Source organism: Mus musculus, chromosome 18 (genome assembly GCF_000001635.26).
Source record: "Mus musculus strain C57BL/6J chromosome 18, GRCm38.p6 C57BL/6J".
In the NCBI taxonomy this organism is placed as follows: domain Eukaryota; kingdom Metazoa; phylum Chordata; class Mammalia; order Rodentia; family Muridae; genus Mus; species Mus musculus.
The window spans coordinates 90,569,018-90,594,175 of NC_000084.6; the positions used below are offsets into that span (position 1 = coordinate 90,569,018).

Below are 25,158 nucleotides of genomic sequence, written 5' to 3' on the forward strand. Positions count from 1 at the left end.
GTCTGGTTCTCTCCTCTCCTCTCATCTCTCTCCTTACATGGCTCAGGGTCATGCCCACTCTGGACTCTCCTGGATGTCCCTGTCCCTGGCTATGCTCTCCCTTTTATCTATAATAAACATTCTACTCCACCATACCTAGGAGCAGCCATGTCCTTTCCTTTTCAATTCTTTTTTTTTTTTTCACTAACTTCCCATTGACCACTTCTTGCTTTCAAATTTATAGCCACTTTTTGCTTTGATTGTTGTTACCATTTGATTTGACTGAAGTTTGGCTACAGGATTTCCCAGCTATGATATAGAGATGGCTGTGCTAGATATTGAGTCTGTAATGGAATTCACACACAAAAGACCCTGTGCCTTGGGAGAGTAACAGGAAGTGCTCTGGAAGACTAGAAAATTCTACTAAAATACAAATTTTCCAGACTAGGACTCTGTCTGTCCCTAGGGTGGAAGGGTAGAACTGGGAAGGCCTCAGGTATCTGAGTCATTTGATCTCTGATTCCCCCAGTAGAAGAGCTGCTACTGTCCTAAGGTCCAGTTGAGTTGTCTGAACTAATGAGGGACTCTGGGCAGGCCTATCAGTCAGGAGCAGTGGGTGGGTAGTAGCTTATAATTTCATTACAGGATTCTCCTCTGATGCAGTTGTAGGAAGCTTTAAGGGAGACCACAAGCCATGCCATGATGAGTTCAGGAGGAGCAGGTCTGCTTAGCTATGAGAGTCTGAACTGCTTGGACTAAGGTGGCCTATGGGCAAAACTGTCATTCTGTTGGTCCATGTGGTGACCTAGGTAGAGGCCCTTGGCCTCTTACCTTTCCTGAGTGTGAATTCTCTAGGGGATTGGGAATGGACTCTGTAGCCCTGGCAATGGAAAGCTTATAGTATCACTATCCAGTGTTCACACATAGGTATTGCTTTTGGCTTGTAAGAGGAAAACAGATTGGAAAACTAAAGTTCTAGTTTCTAGAAAATTTGAAACTTGCATTCTACATTTAGGTTTTGTGTGACAAATTTTATTGTTTTAAAAGTGAGTAGAAAGAGATGGTGGGTAAGTAGATAGAGCAACTTCCACATCTTGTGCCATAATCCACATGGTAGGATTATGTCTTTTAAATATGGCCTGCTAGATCACTTCGGGGTCTCTCTATCTTGGTAATGGGAGATCCTAGCATGCTGGACATTTGCAGAATAAAACACTCTGCATTTACATACTTTTGAGGCTGGAGTATCATTCTTCAGTGAATCATGGACCCTTACAAAAGTAAAAAATGGGAGTTAAGAAACAGACAGACTTGTTTTCTTTGAATTTAAAGAATGACAATAAATGATAGTTCAACAAAAATATAATAGTCTTAGACAAATGACTCATTTCTTTGCTTTCTTCTAATCAAATAATCCACCTTAGATAGTGTCTCAGTTGGGGTTTCTTTTTTTTTTTGAAGATTTATTTATTATTATATCTAAGTATACTGTAGCTGTCTTCAGATGCACCAAAAGAAGACGTCAGATCTCATTACAGATGGTTGGGAGCCACCATGTGGTTGCTGGGATTTGAACTCAGGACCTTTGGAAAGGTAGTCGGTGCTCTTAACCACTGAGCCATCTCTCCAGCCCTCAGTCAGGGTTTCTATTCCTGCACAAACATCATGACCAAGAAGCAGTTGGGGAGAAAAGGGTTTATTCAACTTATACTTCCACATTGCTGTTCATCACCAAGGAAGTCAGGACTGGAACTCAAGCAGGTCAGGAAACAGGAGCTGATGTAGAGGCCATGGAGGGATGTTCTTTACTGGCTTGCTTCTCCTGGCTTGCTCAGCCTGCTCTCTTATAGAACCAACACTACCATCCCAGAGATGGCACCACCCACAAGGGGACCTCCCCACTTGATCACTAATTGAGAAAAATGCCTTGCAGCTGGATCTCGTGGAGGCATTTCCCCAACTGAAGCTCCTTTCTCTGTGATAACTCCAGCCTATGTCAAGTTGACACAAAACTAGCCTGTACATATAGTAACACTTTTATTTTTCCTTTGGAGACTGTGCTTAAATATTTAATATTTTTATATGCCAGTTTGTGTGTGTGTGTGTGTGTGTGTGTGTGTATTTAATAAAATGTTTAACATCATGTGTGTATTTCTATTATTTGAATATTTATTTAAGCATTAGTTTTCCTTAAAGAGAAGCAAGAGTACTCTTTTGGAATTAAATAAGCAGGAAGCCCTGTAATTCCACAATCCAAACTAGTGAAAACTAACAGAAAATGATCAGGGTTGGTTTCCTGCATGATATATATTTCACGTTGCTGAGAGCAAAACTTCTGATTTCACAGATCTATACAGGGTCAAGAACGAGCTCGTCATAAACTCCTGTGTGATGCTCACCTTCTGCACACACAGAATGAGAATTGTATCTGTCAAAATTATGCTTTCCCTGTCTTCACTATCTCACTTCTTTTTGCTAATTATTGCTTTTCTTCTTTGCATTTTCATTTAAGAAAAATTGAATTAATGTTTTTTAATTGAAATAGATTCTTCTCTCATACAATATATTCTGTCCAGTGTTTCTCCTCCCTCCTTTCTCCCTAAGTCTTGCCTATTTTCCCTCTTCTATAGATCCACTCCCCTTCCTCTTTAGAAAAGAGTTGGCCTCCAAGAGAGGACAGCCAAAGGAGACCAAACAAGATACAAAAAGACAAAGCAATAGACCTCATATTGAGTCTGAACAAAGCAACTCAATAGGAGGAAAAGAATCCCAAGAGCAAGTGAGAGAGTCAGAGCTACACCTGCTCCCACTGTTAGGGACCCCACAAAAATAACTTGCTAACACAGCCATACTATATCAGCAGAGGAGCTGACACAGACCCATGTACACCCTATGCTTGTCATTTAAGACTCTGTGAGATTTCTGGCTATCAAAGTGGTGTAATGCATGGGTTTTCTCTCATGGTGTGGGCTTCAAATCAATCCAAACATTGGTTTACCACTGCAAAAAGTTAGGTGCCACCATGCCCCAGCATATCTTGTAGGCAGAACAGATTTTAAATGGAAAGTTTTTAGCTGGGTTGATGACAAGGTTTCTCTTTCTGTAGCCTGTAGAGTACCATCTTACCACAAAGACACTAAAACATAGGAGTGAAGTCTCCAAATTTACACCTGCTTTACCTCTCTACATTCAGTGAGTCATGTGGAAGTTGTCTTCAGCAAGTCTGCCAGGCTATCGGTTTACATAGAGCAACTTTATGTCCTAGCAACAGCCTGGGTTGTTTAGGGATCTCCATGGGATCTCCTCTGCCAACAACTGAACTGACTGTAAGTCAGTCCCACCACTGAAACCCTGGCTGGCTATAAAGGATGGCCAGTTCAGACTCTCTGTATTCACCTTCACTAGGAGTCCTCACTAAGGGGCTAACTTTTATCTCAAGTTAGTTGAGTTGTAGTCGATATGTTGTCAACTTGTTGCCATGAATCTCCAACCCAAATAAGCTCATTCAAGAAAAACACAACTCAATTAATATGAATACAGTCTATGCACCTAGATTGGGCAGATCTACCACTACTCTACTATATTCCCTATCTATGAAGTTCCTTGCAACTTACGGTTTCTTTAGGCCACGTGCTTCTGCTCCATTTTCCTTCCACCTCCTTTTGTCTTCCCCTCTCCTTCCTTTTCTCTGCTCCCCTTCTCTTCTCTCTCTCTCTTTCTAAAACTTTTCAGCTCCACCTTCCCTTCCACTGCTTCCCTTCCACCAGCTCTAGCCTTTATTTTACAAGTTAAAATGGAGAGAAGGTTCACATAAAGTTACTTGAGTACATGATTCATTCCTTGTCTGAGACAATCCCTCTTCGGGAAGCAAAATTAGCATCAAAATACAAACAGCTCTAAGCCAATCCACAATAGTCACCCTCATAGATACCAGGAAGTTATCAGTGCACTTGATTTCTCCTCAGTGCCCCCTAATACTAGCTATTTCTCTCTACACTGCACTCTGTCTACCTTTCCCAACTGATGCCTTCCACTCTTGCCCCCAATCACCCCGACTCCACTCAGAATCTATTCAATTTTCCCTTTCCATGGAGATTCGTAGCCCTCCTCTTTACCTATCCTTTCTGGGTCTGTGGATTATAGCTTGACTATTATTTGCCTAATAACTAATATCCATTTAAAAGTGAATACATACCATATTTGTGTTTCTGGGTCTTGGTTACCTCACTTAGGGTGTTTTTTTTCTAGTTGCATGTTTTTTTCTGTAAATTTCACAATGTCGTTTTCTTTAACAGCTGAGTAATACTCCATTGTGTAAATATATGACATTCTCTTTATCCATTCTTCTGTTGAGGGATATTTAGGTTGTTTACAACTTCTGACTACAATGAATAAAGTTACTATGAACATAATTGAGCAAATGTTCTTGTGGTAGGATGGAGTACCTTTTGAGTATATATGCCCAAGAGTGGTATAGCTGGGTCTTGAGATAGACTAAGCTTTTTTTGGTTTTCTGAGGCATCCACAATATTGATTTCCATAGTGGCTGTGTTAGTTTACCAGCTGGCAAAGATGTGGAGAAGGGGATACGCTTTGTACTAATCTAATCTGTTTTAATAGGTCATAGTCATTGATATTTGGCTACAGAATCAATTTTTATGTTTTAAATGAAGTATACTCCCAAGTTCATGTGTTTGAACACTGGATCCCAAGCTGGCAATGCTGTTATACAGTTGTGCAATCTTTAGGAAATAGAGCCTCCTTTGAGGAATAGATTATTGTCAAGTAATCAAGGTTTAAAATCTATTGTAAGTTTCTATTTGATCTCTGATTCCTGATATCAGGCTTATTATCAAGCTAGATTCCCAACACTGTTCCCAAATATTTCCTACCATAATGTAGTATTTCTCTAGAACTATCAGCTAGGTTATACCTTTTATTGCTTACTTCATATGTTATTGATTACTGTTAGAGGACAGCAACTCAAACTACTTTTTTATGTTCCCTTGTAGGACAGAACTACATTTTTATATCATTTATGTAATCACCCAAGTCAATGCCAGGTACCAGCTTATACCCAACTATTTACATATGTGGTTTCTATGGAATTGTAGTTACAGACTGTTATGAGCTGTCATGTGAGTTCTAGGAAGGAAACTGGTTCTAACAGAGCTCTTAACTGAATGATCTCTAGCCCTGCCAACCCACTTTCAACAAAATAAAATAGATATCATATACAAGAAATTTGGGATACTCGGACCAGCTCTGAGAAAAGCTGCAGGCAGGTAGTGGGATTAACCTAAAAGAAACTATGTGTGCTGCAGCTGACAGAGCTTGAAGAGTAGGCATACCTAAGTCTTTTGGATTCCTGGCAATTTCATCATAATCTCAAGTAGCTGAGCAAAGATCTACAAGATGTGATGCTTTCTCTGCTGGGCTTTGGTCTTGCCTTGGTCTGTTCATTTTTTGCTATGCTCTGATTCTTTGTAGAATAGAATTGTTTTGTTTTGTTTTCCCTATGGCATTGTATGTTGAAAACATAGCAGTCTCATTTAAGGATATGATAGAGTTTAGTAGGATAAAAAGTATTTTTCACTAAGAAGTGAAGAAAGATATGGTGGTTAAATGAGAATGGCTCCCATAGGGTCATATGTTTAAATACTTATTTTTCAGTTGGTGGAGCAGTTTGGGAAGGAGCACACGCATAACCATTTTGAAAGAAGTGTGTCACATGAGTGTATTTTGAGGCTTGAAAAGCTTCTGACCATGCCAATTGTGTTTGTTACCTCTTATCTGAGGTTCAAATGTGAGCTCTAAGCTCTTCCTGCTGCCATGTGTTTATACTGCCATCATTGACTCTTACCCTTTGGAACTATAAGCTTAATTTGACGCTTTAAATTATTTGTCTGGGCCATGGTGTATTTTATGATAGCAATAGAAAGATAACTATACAGAAGTGTTCTGCTGAAGATCAGAATGCAGAAAATCTCCCCTTCCAACTATAAAATCCATGGAGGAAATTTTTTCTAACTTTAGCTCTAGAGCAGCTAACATCAGACCCCTGTCTTTGAGATTAGAAGTGATCCCAAGATTGAGAGAATTCCAAGATTCCATGAAGAAGCAACCCTGTTGAGAACATTTTCCTTTACTTCTAACCAAACCCATATCAAATAAATTCTTAGATCCTTCTTCTATAGAATAGAAGACTGCCATGACAGTTCAAAGGCACAGGATTAAATAAATACTGTTATTTATTATTGATTCAATGTCTATTATAAATTGCAGTGTACTTTGTGAATCAAGGTCAGCTGGGGTTTTAAATAAGACCCTGTGGCAAACAAAGAAACAGATCAAAAATATATTTGTTAAGGGCCAGCTGACTCCATTTTTTTTCCTTCTTTTTCATAATTAAACCTGATGTTAAATTTGATTAATTTCTGTATTGTTCTCTATGGTGTTTTCTCTAATTATGTCCCAAGTTAAAGGTCAAATTGTAGTTTTGACTTGTTCTTCCTCTATAATCTTAAGATGAACACATAGTAAATTGTTTCCATTGTTCATAGTATGTTCTGAAAACTGGCTAGTAGTTAACTAATTACTAAATGGAACTAAAATTCCATTTTTTTTATCATTTGCTATGTACCTCAGCTTTGAACTTGAATATAAGAAGGCTCTCCTGCTTTTATTTTATTTCTAAAATTTATTTATTTATTCACTTTACATCCCAAAATCAGCCTGCCCTCTCCTCGCAGTACCCCCTCATGCATATCCTCCTCCATTTCTTCCTTCTCCTTTGAGAACAGGAACCCTCCTCTGGGTATTATCCCACCAATATCCCCCATTACCCTCCCACCTCTGACTCATCAAGTCTCTGCAGGACTAGGAACATTCTCTCTCACTGAGGCCAGGCAAGATAGTCCAGTTAGGGGAATGGGATACACGGGCAGTCAGGCAACAGATTCAGGGGCAGCTTCTGTTCCAGTTGTTGGGAGGATCCTGCACATCTACTACATATGGTTAGGGGACTTAGGTTCAGCCTGTGCTCACTCTTTGGTTGGTGGTTCAGTCTTTAGGCTCCCCTGCATTTAATCAAGGCTGATTCACCTCTTCTTCTTCTTCTTCTTCTTCTTCTTCTTCTTCTTCTTCTTCTTCTTCTTCTTCTTCTTCTTCTTCTTCTTCTTCTTCAAATTTTTAGCTCTATTTGAAATGGATTATGCTATAGAAGTGACTATGTAGACCAGCATAGCAAACTCACAGATATGAATTTGCTTCCAAACTGCTAGGATTAATAGCATGTACTACCATGCTTGTCAATATTTATTTTTGAAAATGATTGTGTGAACACTGGTGGCAAACATCTGATATGACTTTAAGAGGTAGTGTATTGTCCCAGTTCCCCAGTGTTCCTTTTGATCTATGTTATTTAGGTTTGTTACACACACACAGCGGAATTTTAATTGTTCTTTTTTATGTGTATGAGTGTTTTACCTGCATGTGTGTCTTTGTACCCCATTCATGCCTGTTGGCCAGAGAGACCAGAATATGGTGTCAGAACCCCTGGAACTTGAATTACAGATAGTAGTGAGCTGCCCTATGTGCTGAGAATGAAACTTGGGAGCTCTGAAAGAAATTTCAGTGCTCTTAGCTTCTGAGATATTTTCCACTTCTAAATTTTCTATTCCTGATAATGTTTCTTATCCAAGGCATTCTAGGTCACTTGGGAGTCAGACTTGTGCTGAGGGGATCCCTGCATGGACAGGGAAGAAAACCACACTAAAATATGAGTATGAAAGCCCTGTGCAGATTGACTTGAAGGATCAGACTGGGGGAATCTAATACTAGGCAGTTCATTTCCAGCATATTTAAAATACAGTACAATTTTGGAAAAGATTTCCAGGCAACAATCAGTCCAATCGGTCCAGTTCCAGGTGTATAATAAACCTTTATATGTGACTACATAGAAACTCTTTTACAGGGCTGGTGAGGTGGCTCAGTGGGTTAGAGCACCCGACTGCTCTTCTGAAGGTCCAGAGTTCAAATCCCAGCAACCACATGGTGGCTCACAACCATCCGTAACGAGATCTGACTCCCTCTTCTGGAGTGTCTGAAGACAGCTACAATGTACTTACATATAATAAATAAATAAATCTTTAAAAAAAAAAAAGATGTGTTTCAAAAAAAAAAAGAAACTCTTTTACAAAGTATATGTGACTATGAGGGTGGGTTCAATATCTGAAAGATCTAGAATTTAACGTGATCTCTGACCAATAGCATATAGGTCAGCTGGCCATAAAGTGCATGTGACATCTCCCCTAAGAATGGATAACAGTCTGGGATAATCATTCTGGAGAATTTGAGTTATGTCTGCCACCATAGCAAAAGGTAGGTGAGGTCTGCCTCAGCAGAGATCACATGGTCATTAGTAAAATTCACTCTCAGCCTTTTGGGTAGAATGCAGATATTTTATCTCCTTTATTGAGAAGAGGACCCTATGTGTTTAACATCCATGGTTTTTCCTAGTGATGTATGTATACAAAGATCTTTGTGTTCTCAACATTTTCTTGTTCATTAAAGAGTGGAACTCTCCTATAAGTGGGAGAATTAGCCTCAGGCAAACATGAGGTCCCTATTTGGCTATCCAATGCAATGTGGTCAGTCTTGAAATCTATACATACAACCAACAGAAATGGGCTCAGCAAGTTTTATTCATATGTTTGAGCATACTTACTTGATTCTCAGCTAAGACCTTGTAGTATAAGGTGAACATTCCAGAGACATTTCTGTCTATCATTTTTATAATTTACATATGTTTCTGTTGACTTTGAATTAAGAATGTCCTTATATATCTCTGCTTTGACATTGTGACCATGTTCAGAATTTAATTTAGCATGCTTAGGAGTAAGCAAACCTATATGTTATCTAGACTCTGTAAGTAAAATCTCAATGTCTTCCTTTATTGAAGAAAAGTATTGCCATGGAAAGGACTCCCATACTTTCCTTGCCTGCCACAGGAAAAAAAAAAATCTCAGTTCTTTTGTCTTGGCATTTGTGATGGCTATTCTTTTTTTTTTTTTTTTTTTTTTTAAAGATTTATTTATTTATTATATGTAAGTACACTGTAGCTGTCCTCAGACACTCCAGAAGAGGGCGTCAGATCTTGTTACAGATGGTTGTGAGCCACCATGTGGTTGCTGGGATTTGAACTCTGGACCTTCGGAAGAGCAGTCGGGTGCTCTTACCCACTGAGCCATCTCACCAGCCTGGCTATTCTTGACTATATCTGAAATTAACTAAAATTCAAAGAGGTGGGTACTGTAGGAGATTTTTCTTAATTATAACTTTTGAAATGGAAAAACCCTTCTTTAATCTGGCTCTTTTGAGGTGATAAGATCTAGGCCACAGCTTCCCATTGTAATATATATATATAAAACAATATATATGTAAAACTATATATATATATATAGTTATATATATAATTTTTTTCTGCTTGCTCTACCTCTACTTAGCAAGTTCTTTTATTATTGGCATTAGACTCTACTTTAGAATTCTGGTATATACTGAAGAGCAGCTGAGACATGAAACATGGACTGAACCAATATTAACTAGCCATTGTTGGACTAATTGGACTGTTGCCAGTGTAATATTCTAATAAAGCCACATTATATGAAGTTGGTTCATCTAGAGAACCTTCACTAATACAGCTCTGTGTGAGAATGTGTGTTCACTTACCACTGAGGAAGATGTGCTGGGTAATAATAGTGCGCCACAGGGTTTGTCATCTGTTTCCTGTTTTTCTCCCAAGGTTCTCATACCTACCAGTGAAAACTACCTGCAATTTACCTAAGTCCAGCATGAAGGACTCAATCCAAGCCAATTAGAGTATTTGACAGTTTACTGGGAGCAGCTTTCTAGTGGGTTCACTGATCACTTGAGACCAGAGAGAGAATGGGGGGGGGGGGGAGAAGCAAGCAGGAAGAGAAAAATGCAGGGGCGGGGGAGGGAGGGACAGGGAAAGTGGAGGAGGAAGGAGAGGGAGGGAGGAGAGAGACACAGAGACAAAGAGCACAAAATGTCTCAATTATATAGGAAGAGCTTCTGAGGGAGGGAAAGCCCAGCCCCTGGACTGGAAAGTTCAGTGTATAAGGCAGAGTATGCCAGCCATGCCCTGTAACAGGTGGGGACTGAGGAGTGTTGGGAGAACCTGGAGGTCCAGCCGGCCTTGGTGTGTTCAATGTGCACTTCAGTCGCTTGTCCCAGGTCTGAATCCCCACAGCCACAAAACAAAATTATTATTCCCCCAAATCTCTTTTTAATTGTTAATGTTCTATGCACCATTTCACTTGTAGGACAGATTGATAACTCCACTGCAAATTGAGTAATGGGCTATGCAAGCTATCTACCCTGATTCCAGGAGGAAGAAGGGAAAGAGCCTACTTGTGAAATCTCAGGCTGAAGTCAGGACCTAGTGAGCACAGAGTCACTACCCACAAAAGGGAGGAGCAGGCAGCGGCTGAGCTGTGGTAGCTGGAGTAGTAGGTCTTCCGGGGGGATGGGTGGGGAGACGGATAGCCAATTAGAGAACAAACACAAGTTCTACTATAATGCAAATCCCTGCGGATCTGGAAAAGGTCTGGCCCTGGACTGGGCGCCTGAGAACCTCTTCACTGTGTCCTTTCAGCACACTCTAACCCTAAGGTAGGTGCTCATGTCACTCAAGACTCACTGGCCAATCAGAGCCTTCAGGAGAACCTTCCAATCAGAAGATGAGGCGGTTTCTTCCGGGTGCCTTGCTGCAGGTTCCGCTTAATAGCTTATCAGGCTTGAGTGGTCCTGTGTGACGTGCTCCCTGTCTGGCGGCTGATGCTGTGAAGCGCGCTCAGGCAAGCTCCGAAGTTGTGATATGGTGAGCACAGGGTCACTGCGGACAATCGGGAGGAGCAGGCTTCCTGGGGCTTGGTGGGAACTGGCGGCCAGATTCTGCCACCTGTGAGGTCACTTGTCTTAGCCACTCGCTGGATCCAGAGGTGGCCTCTGAATAACCTCAAGCATATGTGTAGAAACGCCTTTGGCATGATGACAAACTCAGAGAGCCCTAGTTTCAGCAAGTTCTGATTTTAACACTTAACATTAAGGTGTACAATCCACTTGGAGTTAATTTTGTGGAGGTTGTAAAAGGCATCTCATGTGTTGGGTAACAATCTAATACAAGCTGTGATGCAAAAGAGTAGAATTGTTGATGTAAAGGATTTAATAAAGCTTAAGAGATAGTAAGGCACACCAAGTAGAATTTAAGTGAGGGAGGACTGCCTGTAAAACACCCCACAGATAAGTAGTGTGCTAACCAAGCCTGTTAGAGATTAGAATGTTAGGATATGTTTGTTCACAAAGACTACTATCCAGAAATATGGCTCCAAACCATAACAAAAGAAACAACCCTGATTTACAACCAGCCACTAGGCCCATCCCCATATTAAAGAGCAGGCCTAAGCCGGGCAGTGGTGGCACACGCCTTTAATCCCAGCACTTGGGTAGCAAAGGAAGGCGGATTTCTGAGTTCGAGGCCAGCCTGGTCTACAGAGTGAGTTCCAAGACAGCCAGGGTGAAACAGAGAAACCCTGTCTCAAAAAAAAAAAAAAAAAAGAAAAGAAAAGATCAGGCCTCTAACAAACTGCTTGGTAGAGCATTACAAGATCACAATCAACTTTATGGTCTGTTTGCCATAAAAGTTCAGTTTTCATCTTGAGAAAAGCATAGTTCTGCCACATGGGCAAGATGATACCAGGCGACAACCATTTGAAAAGGAAAGGAAAACAAAACAAAACAAAGAACACTGTTGTGTTGTGTTGAGTGCTGGCCTGAACAAGCAAGGCTTTCCTAGAGGTCCCTACATATAGAGAGTGACATAGTTCCTTCTGCAACCCTGTTGAGGTTTGTTCTGTTGCTATGCATTGTAAAGCTAAATTCTGTACTGGAAGGTCTACGCCTATAAGTGAATTCTCACCATTACAAACTTTTGTTGTGCAAATCTTGTTCTTAATTTAAATGCATTGGTTAAATAGAATTGGCTACAGCCAGTTACTGGAGGGATTAGAGGAAGATGGGTTTTGAGTTACCTGATTGGGGGTGGAGAGGAAGAGGATGAAGGGAGGGCCCATGAAGAGAGAGGAGAAAAATCACCATGATAGCAGAGGTATCATGAGCACTTGACAAGTATTTGGGGCACATGGCTGGGAGATAGCCAGGCCAGCAATTAGAAAAGCAGATTATGGGTTACTTCCCAGTAATTGTCAAAGCCAAATAAAATAGCCATAATCTGAGTCTCATTGATTTATAAGCTAGTCAGGAAAAGTATGAATTGGTTCTACTACAAACCCAGGGATGTGCTTACAAAGCCAGTAACAGGGCCTAGGCCTTGGGATCTTTTCCTAAGGCCCTGAGGAATAGAGATAAAACAGAGCTCCCTCTCTAAAACCAGAAGCATACTTGGGAGAGCTGGTAATGGTCTGGGGCCAGGGCCTTTGGGAAGAGTTGCTTCAGATTCTGAGAACACAAGATCCCACCATATGGGACTGTGGTTATCAGTCCCAAGGCCACTATAAACTTGGTGAATAATGTTTTTGAGATACACCAAATTTGCCTTACGCAGTGCTGTTTCATTAGACTCCTCCTGAGTGTGTTCCACTGTATGATGTTTCTACTAACTTCATAGTTTCTTCATATGTTTCTGCTAACTTCATTTCTTTCCATTTCCCTCATGTAAGTAGTATAAAAGATGGTATTCTTCTTAAGAAGCTTACTTAGCTTAAGAAATAGCTTTGCGAGACCTCCTCACCCCAGCTTTTATACTTTCTACCTTCTCCTTTTCCTATGTTTTTCATCATCTGGGACCTTCTACTTAGGACACTGTCACTAACCTGCTGTTTTAGGGCACTGGTGTACTTAAGAAATAATCTTGGGAATATCTTTTCTGTGTAAATTTCCCATCTGTCTCCGTGGGTAGACTTGCAGTCTCTGGTCCATATTTAAATTGCTCAGAACAACCTGGGACCTGAACCTAAAGGAGACTAAAGCGTGACAGCATATGTAGAATGCAAAATTTATCTTAGGCTTGCTTCTCTTTTCACATTAACCAATGTAGATGGTCTTTGCTACTTTGCGATTTCTTCTTTTTCCCACCCTTTATCCCTCCCTGTTCCCCCTCCTGCCCCCAGTTTCACCCCCTATCATTAGATAAGAGAGAAGCAAGAATAGAGGAGAAAGGTCCTTGAATCTAATTTCCTTCTTTGTACTGGACCTGCCGGCACGAGTTGAACAGTCTCTGAGGGGGGAAGCAAGGATTAAAGAAAGGAAAGTCAGAAAGAAGATGCAAAGCCAAGAGTTAGATTTAGGAAAATTGCCGGCTAATACTGCAGCAACAGCAACCAGCAGCAGCCAGCAACAACCAGCAGCCTTGAGTTAATTTTTCATAGCCTTTTAATACCTCACAGTATCATGGGAAGCAAAGCAACAAGCTATCAGAAACAATTTCCTGAATTATACACAGAACATCTGTTCTTATCCAGAGGCACCTCCCTGTTCCTTCCACCAAGGTCAATAGAACTTTCAGCCCCTTCCCTTGAGCCTCAGGTGTACCTCCTCTTATCATTCCATGCCTCAGCAAGCTGGGAAATCTGCCAACAGACCTTAACCCACCTTGACTCTTCCTGGCAAGCAGACTTCTCTCTGTCTGTCTGTCTCTCCCTACACTGTACTTTCTCCCTTATTCCCTCCCAACTTGTCCTTCGCACTCCTTTTCCCATCAAACCCCAGTCTACTCACAGAAACTATTCTATTTCCCCCTTAGAAGGAGATCCATGCTCCCCACCATAACCTTCCTATTTACCTAGCCTCTCTGAGTTTGTGGAGTACAGCTTGATTATTATTTACCTAATAGGTTAATATCCACTTATAAGTGAAAGCATACCCTATCTGTTATTCTGGGTGTGGATTACCTCAATTAGGGTGATTTTTTTTTTTTTTAGTTGCATTCTTTTGCCTGAAGATTCATGATGTCAGTTTTTTTTTAAAAAACAGCTGAGTGACAGATACTCCATTGTGTAAATGTACCACTTTTTTGTTGTTGTTTACCCATTCTTCAGTTGAGGTACCTCTAGGTTGTTTCCAGTTTCTGGATAGTATGAATAAATATGCTATCAATATAGTTGAGCAAATGTTCTTGTAGTAAGATGGAGCACCTTTTGAATAGATGCTCAAGAGCAATATAGTTCAGTTTTGAAGTAGATGGATTCTCAGTGTTCTGAGGAACCACGATTCTGGGGAAATAGATTTCCATAGTGACAGTATTAGTATGCACCCATAAGCAGTGGAGGATTGTTCCCCTTTCTTCACATCCTTGCCAGCATGACCTGTCACTTGTATTATTGATTTAGCCATTCTGACAGGTACAAGATAGAGTCTCAAAATAGTTTTGATTTGCATTTCCTTGGTGATAGTGATGATTTCTTTAACTATTTCTCAGCTTTTTGAGATTTGTCTGTTGAGAATTACCTGTTTAGACCTCACTTTTAATTGAATTTTTTGCTTTGGAAAGCCTAGCTTCTTGAGGTCTTTATATATTTTGTATATTAGGCCTCTATAAGGTGTGGATTTGGTAAAAAGAAATCTTTTCCCGTTCCTTAGGCTGCCTCTTTGTTCAAATGACTGGGTTTTTGCTACTTTTAACCTATTTTTCTATTATTGGCAAAGAGGAGAAACAGAGTGTACAGGATGAGTGTTGACCTGAAATTTCTTTGATTTTTTTTTTATTATAGTCTTGTAATTCATGTTTAAAGACTTATATGTCTGTCTGTCTTTCAGTTTCCTTTTATTTGTGGTACCATCTATGTTGTGTGATTTTATTCATTATAATTTATATTGTTTCTCTGGAACATGATAGGCCTTCACCTATTTTTGTCTTCTGAAAATTTACTATGTTATGAGTTTCTTGAGTTTTTAATAGTTTGGGAAACTGTGTTAGTTGCCTCTTCTTGATCCTGAAGGCTTGTCTCTCCTCATTTCTTGGCAAATCTGTGTTTTCCAATTGTTGCAATCATCAATTTTAGGGGTTTTGCAACTTAAGTGATTGATATGGTTAACATATTTGTAGGGTTTTTTAAACTTTCTTATATACTATAGTCTCTGTGTCCTAATTAGTTTCAGTTGTCAACATTTTAGAGCCTACAGTCATCTGAGGGAGCCTCACTTGAGGTCATGCCCTCATCAAAATGGCTGGATTATGTGTCAGTGAGAGATTGTGTTTAGTGATGATTGATATGGGAAGGCTTTTCTACTGAGGGTGGCAGTATCCCTAAGCAGTTGTGCCTAGGCTGGAAAAGAAAGCTGCCTGAGCATGTTACAGTGACCAAGCAAGAGGACAAGCTAGGAAACAATGTTTGTCCATGGTTTTTGCCTTATTTTCTTGAAGTTTGAGTTTCTATTCTAAGCTCCCAAAATGGTGGATTGTTATCTGACAGAACCAAACAAGTGAACCTGTACATTAGCTGAGATGCCTTTGGTTAGAGAATTCAATCACAAGAGCAGAGTAGCAAGTTAGAACAACAACAACAAAAACCAAAAAACAAGCAAATGAAAAACGGAAAAAGTAATTTTGTTGCTGAACAGAACCTGGAAATGTTCTCTTGTGGAGAAATATCAGGACTTGAGATGGCAAACAGCATAGAAAGCTGTACTCAGAGCTTAATTAGCTGTTCTTGTAGCACCTGGAAGATCGGAGTATTTCGAGTAATGTAGTCAGAAGTCATAGGATTTCCGTGGAAAATAGACTCCATAAAAAAGTTTAGCTAGAGGTCATTTGTGTGGTATTTTTTTACCCAAAATCTTTCCTATTCTGCTCATGCCTTGAGAAATTGAGTAAGGCAGAATTAAAAAATAATTGGCTGTATTGTTAGATGGGATATTGAATCTGTTAGATGATTATTGCTAGTAACTCATTCAAGACTACAGTGGAAAAAAGCAATAAGTGGGGCAGAAATAAATACAAAGTCTGTGGCTTGTAGAGAAAAACATCAGGGTGAAGTTTCAGATGGCTGTCAAATGCTGAGACAGAAGCATGCATTTTCTTTCTTTTTTTTTTTTAAAGTCATCAAATAATTTATAATAGTTAAATGTCTCGAAATATACATGATATCTTCTGAAGCTAAAGGTAATGTGTACTCAACTAGTTTTAAAAATCTATTTGGAATATTAAACATGACAGAAGTAGAAGAAAATCTCTTATGTGTCCTCTATGAAAGGAAATTGTGACAAGTTACTGATTAGACAGAAACCGGTCCATCTCCAAGAGAGAATATGCAGCATAACTGTGAAGAAGCATGAATTTCCAAGAGATGATTTATCACTACTAAAGAGAAGGTCCTGGCCCCTTTCTTCTTCCTCGGAGCTACCTGCAAGGTGCCTGCCATCTGTTTTGTGACATCATGGCTGCCCTTCACCTTCAGGTGAAGTACAAGATCGTCCAAAAGAGGACCAAGAAGTTCTTCAGGCACTAGTCAGATAGGTATGTCAAAATTAAGCAAAACTGGCAGAAACTCAGAGGTATTGGCAATGGTTCAAAGAAGATTCAAGGGGCAGGTCCTTATGCCCAACACTGGTTACCAGAGCAACAAGAAAACCAAGCACATGCTGCCCGGTGGTTTCCAGAAGTTTCTGGTCCACAATGTCAAGGAGCTGGAAGTGCTGCTGATATGTGACAAATCTTACTGAGCTGAGATCACTCACATTTGCTCTAAGAACTGAAAAGCCATCGTAGAGAGAACAGCACAGCTGGCCATCAGAGTGACTAATCCCAACACCAGGTGAAGAATATGAATAGATGGCTTGAGTGCACACTTTTGTGTTTAAATAAAACCACAAAAACTGAAAGAAAAGAGAGGGGAGAGGGATAGAAGGAGAGACGGGGGAGGGGGGGTCCTTAACTCAGGATTGAAAGCCTAAGAAGGTGCTCTAAGGGAAACACTCCCTCCTGCTAAGCTTCCTGAATGGAAGGAGTAGGCAAAATGATTCCTAGACCCAGGAAGAACAACTTATAAAGCCTGCTACAACTGTGGTCCAAATGTGGCAGGGTCCATCCCAGTTTAGAATCCAAAGTTGACAGGAACACCTAAGTTCTGGAAAAAAGAAAGATGCAGAGTTTAAGATCATGGATTCTTCCTTTGTGGTTTCAGTTCAGCACTATTGTAGTCATCTGTTTGTCAGAGTCAGAGCCCCAGTGAGGGAGGAAACTGTGAGAGTGCATTGCATGAACCTGTGAGAATGAAACCTGAGTTTCATTTTGAGACCACACGAAGTTGAGATACATAAGCTATGAGACACCTATCATGGAGAGCTGCATATAGGGAGTACAAGTAACTAAACCAAGAGATGTATGAGAAGTTACAGGGATAGGGCCATCTAAGCCTTTTGAAACTGAGGCCCCTTGTATCTGAGACAGAGCTGCAGGATCTGGTGTTTGCCTTGCTTTGGTTTAATCTTCCCTCCCTATGTTCACATTCCAATTTATTAGAATGGGAAGGGGCATTCTGTGCCATTGTGTGTTTGAATGATATAACTTGCCTTCTGATTTTACAAGATGTGTCAATCAAGAGATTGTCTTTAGTGTTAGAAGAGACTTTAGACATTTGAAGAGTATATTGCCTGCTGCAGACGATTAGGATCATTGAAGTTAAACTAAATGCATTTTCATCATGGATGAGCCTAGAGTGACCAGGGTCAGAATGTTGTTGATTGAGTCACACAGCTCCCAGAAAGGGTGATGTCTTTGAACACTTGTCTATCCTTTGTGGCTTTCTTTGAGGGAGCTTGTAATGTTAGGGTCCAAGAATCACTGAAGGAAGACACCCCCCCCAGACTCAAATAGTATGCAAAAGCAAAGAACATTTTATTCTGCAGAATTCTAGCATGTAGGGGGTCTACCATTCACTAGGATGTAGACAGACATGTGAGTTTGCAAGCTCAATTTAAAGCCAATTAGAGGAATTCCAGGGAGGAGTAGGTGGCCTTTGTCCTGATTGGTTGGCTCAATTTCCAGGTGTACGGGTGTCTTTGGGATTGGTCAAGGTTCTGAGGAATTTGGGGGACTTTTCAGAACCAATGATGATTAACTATTCTTGGTTCAGGCTTGGCTCAGGCCTGGTGGCAGGGGCAGCTCCTGATTGGCTGCCTGTAGGGGTGGTTTTCCTGGAATTGACTTGTTTTGGACTTCTTGTGTTTTGGGAAAGTGAAACTTAGGCATAGTCATTCAAATTGTCAGTTTACAGCCTATCAGGGAGTCAGCCTGGCTCTGGCCAACTCAGTCCTCTCAGTAGAAGCTTTTGTAGGAGGAACCTTTCCGGATTCCTTTTGGGGATGAGATTTGAGTGTCTATAGACTCAATCTGTTTCGTTCTTGTGTGTATGTGTGTGTGTATGTGTGTGTGTGTGTGTGTGTGTGTGTGTGTGTGTTTCTACTGTGTTATGGTTGAACCTGATCAGTCAGCTTCCTTCTCATGTTGTCTTGTCTTCACCATATAGACTATCCCTAAATCACATAAAATGCACTTGAAGCAATTGTTATTTAGTGCTAAGCTACTTTGTGAACCTTGTGTTTTTATATTATTAATTTTGTTGTTTTCATTTTTGAAGACAGAGTTTCTCTGTGTAGCCCTGGCCATCCTGAAAGTAGATGTGTAGAACATGCAGGCATCAAACTTAAAGATCCACCTGACTCTGGCTCCAGAGTGCTGGGATTAAATGTGGGCCAACATGTCTGGCTTTTTGTTTATTCATTTTTATATTATTGGCTGATGAGCCTGGAATGTAGGTTTTGATACCTGTCAAGCATATGCTGTTGTGTTTTATCTTCATCCACACTGTGAATTTTGAAAGTTGGCAAAGAAAATATTCTGTTTTTCAGGATGACATGTATTCATGATATTAATACTGCATGAGCTTTCTGAGTCACTGAATTGCAAGTGCATAACATTCTTTCTACATGTTGTGTTTGTTTTGATTTTTTGAATGAATATGAATATTTTGCCTGTGTGCATGAATATGCACATCATGTATGCCTAGTCCCCACGGTAGTCAGAAGATGGCTTCATAATTCCTGAATTTGGAGTAATGGATAGTTGTTAAGCAACTGGCAATTGAGCCCAATTATTTGCAAGACCAGCAAGAGCTAGTCACTACTGAACCATCTCTCCTGTCCTAGTTAGGTTCAAAATTTACATTGCCAATATTTTCATCTGTCCATTTGTAACTATTTAAAGATGCATCCCATTTTAGTAAGATCTTGTTACTGTTACAGTTTAAACTGGGGCACTTTGGGATTCTGTAAGATGAATACAGAACTGGAGTAAATGTGTAATACTTTGTAGAAACTTCAGTAAAAACCTCTGAGTTCTTTCTGTCTTTCTTGTTTGTTTGATTTTTTACAGGGGAGAGAGGGTCTTAACATATCTCTTAACATATCCTGTCTTGGATAGACCAGGCTGGCAACAAACTCAATGAAATACACCTGCCTTTGCTTCCTGCATGCTGAGATTAAAGGCATGAACTAGTACACCCAGCTTGCCCATCTTTTTTTCTTTTTTTTGTAGTTAGTATTTGTTCATATAATTGCTCTGATGTATGCTCAGTACTGTTTGCTTCTCTCTCTCTCTCTCTCTCTCTCTCTCTCTTAATTATCATTTCTCTTGCAAGGCTATATCCTATTTAAAGAGCAAAGAAATGACAGAAGTGAATCTTATTATTATTCAGTTTCCTCCTAAGATGACTTGGTAATTACACTAGAACTTCTGGATCAATGAATAAGTGGGGAAAGCACCAGAATCATACAAATATAAAATATATTATCAGTGAAGTATGTATTTACAGTGATGTTGGAATCATGGTTTCTATTGTACACATGTATGGAATATTTTAGGATGCAGTGACCTATGATGATGTGCATGTAAACTTGACTCGAGAAGAATGGGCTTTGCTGGATCCTTCACAGAAGCGTCTCTACAAAGATGTGATGCTGGAGACCTACAAGAACCTCACTGCTATAGGTAAGATGATGAATTTTCTTTCACTTTTTAAAATAAGGGAGCAATTGTCTCCTTGTTACTGATGCTTTTCTGTAAGTTCAATTGAGAGTGAAGAAGAATGAGGTGAATAAATCAGGTTCACTAAAGATAGTAACTTAAATTTTTCCTAATTTCCAATAATATATCATATATTTTCTGGTACTATTTTTTAGGCTACAATTGGGAATACCATAACATTGAAGAACATTGTCAAAGTTCTAGAAGACATAGAAGGTAATTTTCATATGCAAATTGGCATGAATTTGCCTCTGAAGAAATATTAACATGTCCTGGAAGTTTTAAGAAAAGCAACAGTGTAAAAAAGTACTTCTTTAAGTGTATTAATGATTATTTTTTTAAATATTTATTTATTATATGTAAGTAAGTATACTGTAACTGTCTTCAGACACTTTTTCTTCTCACTTTGGCCCTGCTTGCTTGCTGTAGCTGTCGTCAGACACCCTAGAAGAGGCATCAGATCTCATTACAGATGGTTGTGAGCCATCATGTGGTTGCTGGGATTTGAACTCATGACCTTCAGAAGAGCAGTCGGCGCTCTTAACCACTGAGCCATCTCTCCAGCCCAGATGATTATTAAATTCTCACAAATCCATGTACCTCAATGTCAGGTGTCTGATTTGTGTTTGCAAATCTTGTCTCTATGAAAGAAGACAAGGAAACAATGCCTTAACAGATATTATCAATTGAATCATAGCCACATTACAGCTACTCTGTAGAACTGCCAATCTATATTTAGTTTCATACCACTCACTTATTTCAGTATATTGATAGATAGGTAGATAGATAGACAGAAAATAGGTTATAAGTATATGTTTCTAATAATCAAATATTATGGAGCTGGAGAGATGGCTCAGTGGTTAAGAGCACTGACTGCTCTTCCAGAGGTCCTGAGTTCAAATTCCAGCAACCACATGGTGGCTCACAACCATCTGTACAGCTACAATGTACTCATATCCATAAAATAAATAAATAAATCTTTTTTAAAAATAATAATCAAATATTACATAGTAAAGCAGATTACTCATATAGTAACATTGCTAAGTTTAAGTTTATAAGAGTCAAGAATGTTGTTTGGGAGAAACCTTAATCCCTATACCACATGTCTATGATGAACAAAAAGTCAAACTGTGTGAATGCAATATGAAACTCTTTCATTATTCTTCTTTTTAAAAATATATCATGTGTCACAATGGATACAAGCCATGTGAACATAGGGATATTGAAAGAAACAATGTACCTCTGTCTCCTTCCCAGAACAATTAAAATATATGTAGTAGTCCCCATTTGAGTAGACTTTCTCTGTGTGATACAAGTTTATAATTAGTTGGTCTTCCAACTTCATTGAGAATATATCCATAACTCACTGCAGAAAATCCCTATGAGTCCTAGAAATGTGGAAATTCTTTTCTGTTTGTCCTGGTTTACTTTGCCAATGTAGTATGCAAATGTGTACTTCACAATATGAGAAAAATTATGAATGTACTCAGTGTGGTAAAGCTCTGAGCTCTTCCATTTTTCTTCAAATATGTGAAAAATCTCATAGAGAAAACAGATGCTACAAATGTGGGCCATGTAATTACACTCTTACCATTACAGGTAACCCCAAAGATGCAAAACAACCCATAATGAAGGGGAAACCATGAATGCAAACAAAGTGATAAAACCTTAAGATGTGATTCCTCTTTCACATATGCCAATTATCTTTGCAGGCATGAAAGAAGTCATACTGGAGAGAAACCCTCTGTATTCAACACTCAATGTGGTAAAGCCTTTGCATGTCACACTTATCCTCAAAGGCATGAAAGAATTCATACTAGAGAGAAATCCTATGAAGGTGTTCAATATGATGAAGCCTTGGTACATCACAGTAATCTCCAAACACATAAAAGAACACATCCTAAAGAGAAACCCTACAAATGCGATCAATGTGATAAAGCCTATTCACAACATAGTCATCTCCAAAGACATAAAAGAAAACACACTGGAGAGAAACCTTATGAATGTAAGCAATGTGGCAAAGCCTTTGCATACCATTCTGAACTTCAGAGTCATGAAAGAATTCATACTGGAGAGAAACCCTACAAATGTAATCAATGTGGTAAAGCCTTTGCACATCATTGCAATCTTCGAGTGCATAAAATAATACATACTGGAGAGAAGCCCTACAAATGCAATCAATGTGATAAAGCCTATTCACAACACTGTAATCTCCAAATACATAAAAGTACACATACTGGAGAGAAGTCCTATAAATGTAATCAATGTGGTAAAGCCTTTGTATATTATGGTTATCTTCAAAGACATAAAACAACACACACTGGAGAGAAACCTTACAAATGTAATCTATGTGGTAAAGCCTTTGCATCTCATCGTTATCTCCAAGTACATAAAAGTACACATACTGGAGAGAAACCCCATGAATGTAATCAATGTGGTAAAGCCTTTGTATATCATGATCATCTTCAAATACATAAAAGAACACATACTGGAGAGAAACCCTATGAATGTAATCACTGTGGTAAAACCTTTGCAGCCCATCGTTATCTCCAAGTACATAAAAGAACACATACTGGAGAGAAACCCTATGAATGTAATCAATGTGGTAAAGCCTTTGCATCTCATAGTTATCTCCAAGTACATAAAAGAACACATACTGGAGAGAAACCCTATGAATGCAGTCAATGTGATAAAGCTTTTGCATATCCTGGTTATCTCCAAGTACATAAAAGAACACATACTGGAGAGAAACCGTATGAATGCAATCAATGTGGTAAAGCCTTTGCAGGTCAGAATGTTCTTAAAAGACATGAAAAAATTCATACTGGTGAGAAACCTTACATATGTAATGAATGTGGTAAAGCCTTTGTGAGTAACACTAGTCTCCAAATACATAAAGCAACACATACTGGAGAGAAGCCTTATGAATGTAAGCAATGTAGTAAATCCTTTGCCTCTCATGGCCAACTTCAAAGTCATGAAATAATTCACACTGGAGAGAAACCCTACAAATGTAATGGATGTGATAAAGCCTATTCACGACACAGTCATCTCCAAAGACATAAAAGAACACATACTATGACTGTAACCAATGTGATAGAGCCTTTACAGGTCACAGTGATCTTCAAAGGTATGGAAGTTTGAATATGCTTGGCCCATGGCAAGTGGCACTATTAGGAGTTGTGGCCTTCTTTGAGGAAGTGGATCACTATGGCAGTGGGCTTTGAGATCCTATGCGTAAGCCCCTCCCAGGGCAGAAGAGTTTTCTGGGTGCCTTCTAATCAAGATGTAAAACTCTCAGCTCCTCCAGCACCATGTCTGCTGGACACTGCTATTCTTTCCACCTTGATGATAATAGACTGAACCTCTGAATCTGTACAGAACCTTCAAATAAATGTTGTCCTTTATAAGTGTTGTCTTGGTCATAGTATCTTTTTCACAGCAATAAAACCCAGACTAAGACAAAGGGCATAAAAGATAACACGCTGAAGAGAAACCCTGTGAATGTGTTGAATAGTTCTTATTGCAACAGAAGTATTCAAACTTCCATTCACTGAAACCCTGTTAATGGAAGTAATGTACAGCCTTTGTCCTTCACAGTTATCACTGAATGTAGAAAATAACACATACTGGAGAAAAGCCTTATGAACCTCAATGTGATAAAGTCTGTTTTAAAATCTGCAAAGATCCATAACAATACAAACACCTGGTCAAAGTAAATGCCAAGAATTACTGTAATCAAGCTGTTTGGGTTAAAAGGTTAGGTTAGGGTTAGGTGTTGGAGGTTAAAGGTTATGGAGTTAGGATTGGGGGTTAGGGGTAAGGTTTAGGGTTAGAGGGTTATGGTTGGGGAGTAAGGGTATAGGGATTAGAGTTTAGGAGGGTTAAGGTTAGGGATTAGCGTTGGGGTTTAGGGCTAGGTTAGGGTTAGGTGTGTTAAGGTTGGGGAGGTAGGGTTAGAGGGTTAGCAGTTAGGGGTTATTAGGAAAAGAAATGCCAGCAGTGATTCCTTTTAGGGTTCAGGTTAGGGTGAGCTTTAGTGTTAGAGCTTAGAGAGAGAGACAGAGAGGCATTACTTTTAGGGAGGAAATAGGTTGGCTGGGGAAAGAGGAATGAAAATGATATAAATAGAGTATTCATATATATTCTCAACAAATTAAAAATATGGTGAATAGTATCAAAGTAAATAAACTGGAGGGTAAGGAGGACTATTACCGCACACATTAATGAAATTCAGGAAAATTGTTAGGTCTTACCTTAAAACCTCATATATTCCAAAGAATTGGAAAACTCTAAAATAAAATACATAGATTTCTAGATGTATATGACCTACCAAAAGTAAATCATGAAGATATTTTAAAAAAATAAGTTAAGCAGCTTTGTAGAAAAAAATAAAAGTGAAGCAGTAATCAAATATCTACCAATTAAAAAAAATTATCAGACCTTCAATAATATACTAAGACAAATGCTTATCAAACTATTTTATTAAATAGCAAAGAAGGAAACATTACCAAACTGTATAAAGCTAGTATTAGTCTGATACTAAAACCAGATAATAAACAAAATTTTAAAATTACTGATTGATCTCCAATAAATATATATATACATATATGTATATATATATATATATATATATATACACGTGTGTGTGTGTGTGTAAAATTCCTTTAAAAATACTTGCAAACTCGATTCAATAATATATCAAAAAATCACTCACCATGACCAAGCTGGTTTATTCCAGAGATGTAGCGCTGGTTCCATATGTCAATAAGTGTTATGAATTTCACAAATGATCTCTTGTTTTTGATAGAATAGAAATTATATGGGCCCAGGCAGTGGTGGCACACGCCTTTAATCCCAGCACTTGGGAGGCAGAGGCAGATGAATTTCTGAGTTCAAGGCCAGCCTGGTCTACAGAGTGAGTTCCAGGACAGCCAGGGTGAAACAGAGAAACCCTGTCTTGGAAAAAAAAGAAAGAAAAGAAAGGAAAGAAGAAAAGAAAAGAAATTGTACGGCGTCTTGATAGACATGGAAGGCTTTTGACAAAACCAACATCA

The 25,158-nt window shown here is 39.2% G+C and overlaps 1 protein-coding gene across 2 annotated transcripts; it reads left to right on the forward strand.

The window, feature by feature from the left end:
• Window positions 1–10,742: 10,742 nt before the first annotated feature.
• Gm45871 (predicted gene 45871) lies at window positions 10,743–24,707 on the forward strand. Of its 2 annotated transcripts, NM_001362365.1 has the most exons (4): window positions 10,808–10,882; window positions 19,939–20,065; window positions 20,257–20,317; window positions 21,814–24,707. In NM_001362365.1, exons 1-4 carry the CDS (start codon window positions 10,880–10,882, stop codon window positions 23,243–23,245), a joined length of 1,623 nt encoding a protein of 540 aa, NP_001349294.1. In that variant the 5' UTR covers window positions 10,808–10,879; the 3' UTR covers window positions 23,246–24,707. The 2 variants fall into 2 exon arrangements, with proteins under 2 accessions (XP_030106131.1, NP_001349294.1); XM_030250271.1 differs by lacking the exon at window positions 20,257–20,317 and having other exon boundaries at window positions 10,743–10,882; window positions 21,814–24,624.
• Window positions 24,708–25,158: the final 451 nt, after the last annotated feature.

Coding starts and splice junctions, on each gene's coding strand:
- Gm45871 (NM_001362365.1), top strand. Junction 20,066..20,256: donor CAAGAACCTCACTGCTATAG/GTAAGATGATGA, acceptor ACTATTTTTTAG/GCTACAATTGGGAATACCAT. Junction 20,318..21,813: donor AGTTCTAGAAGACATAGAAG/GTAATTTTCATA, acceptor TTATCTTTGCAG/GCATGAAAGAAGTCATACTG.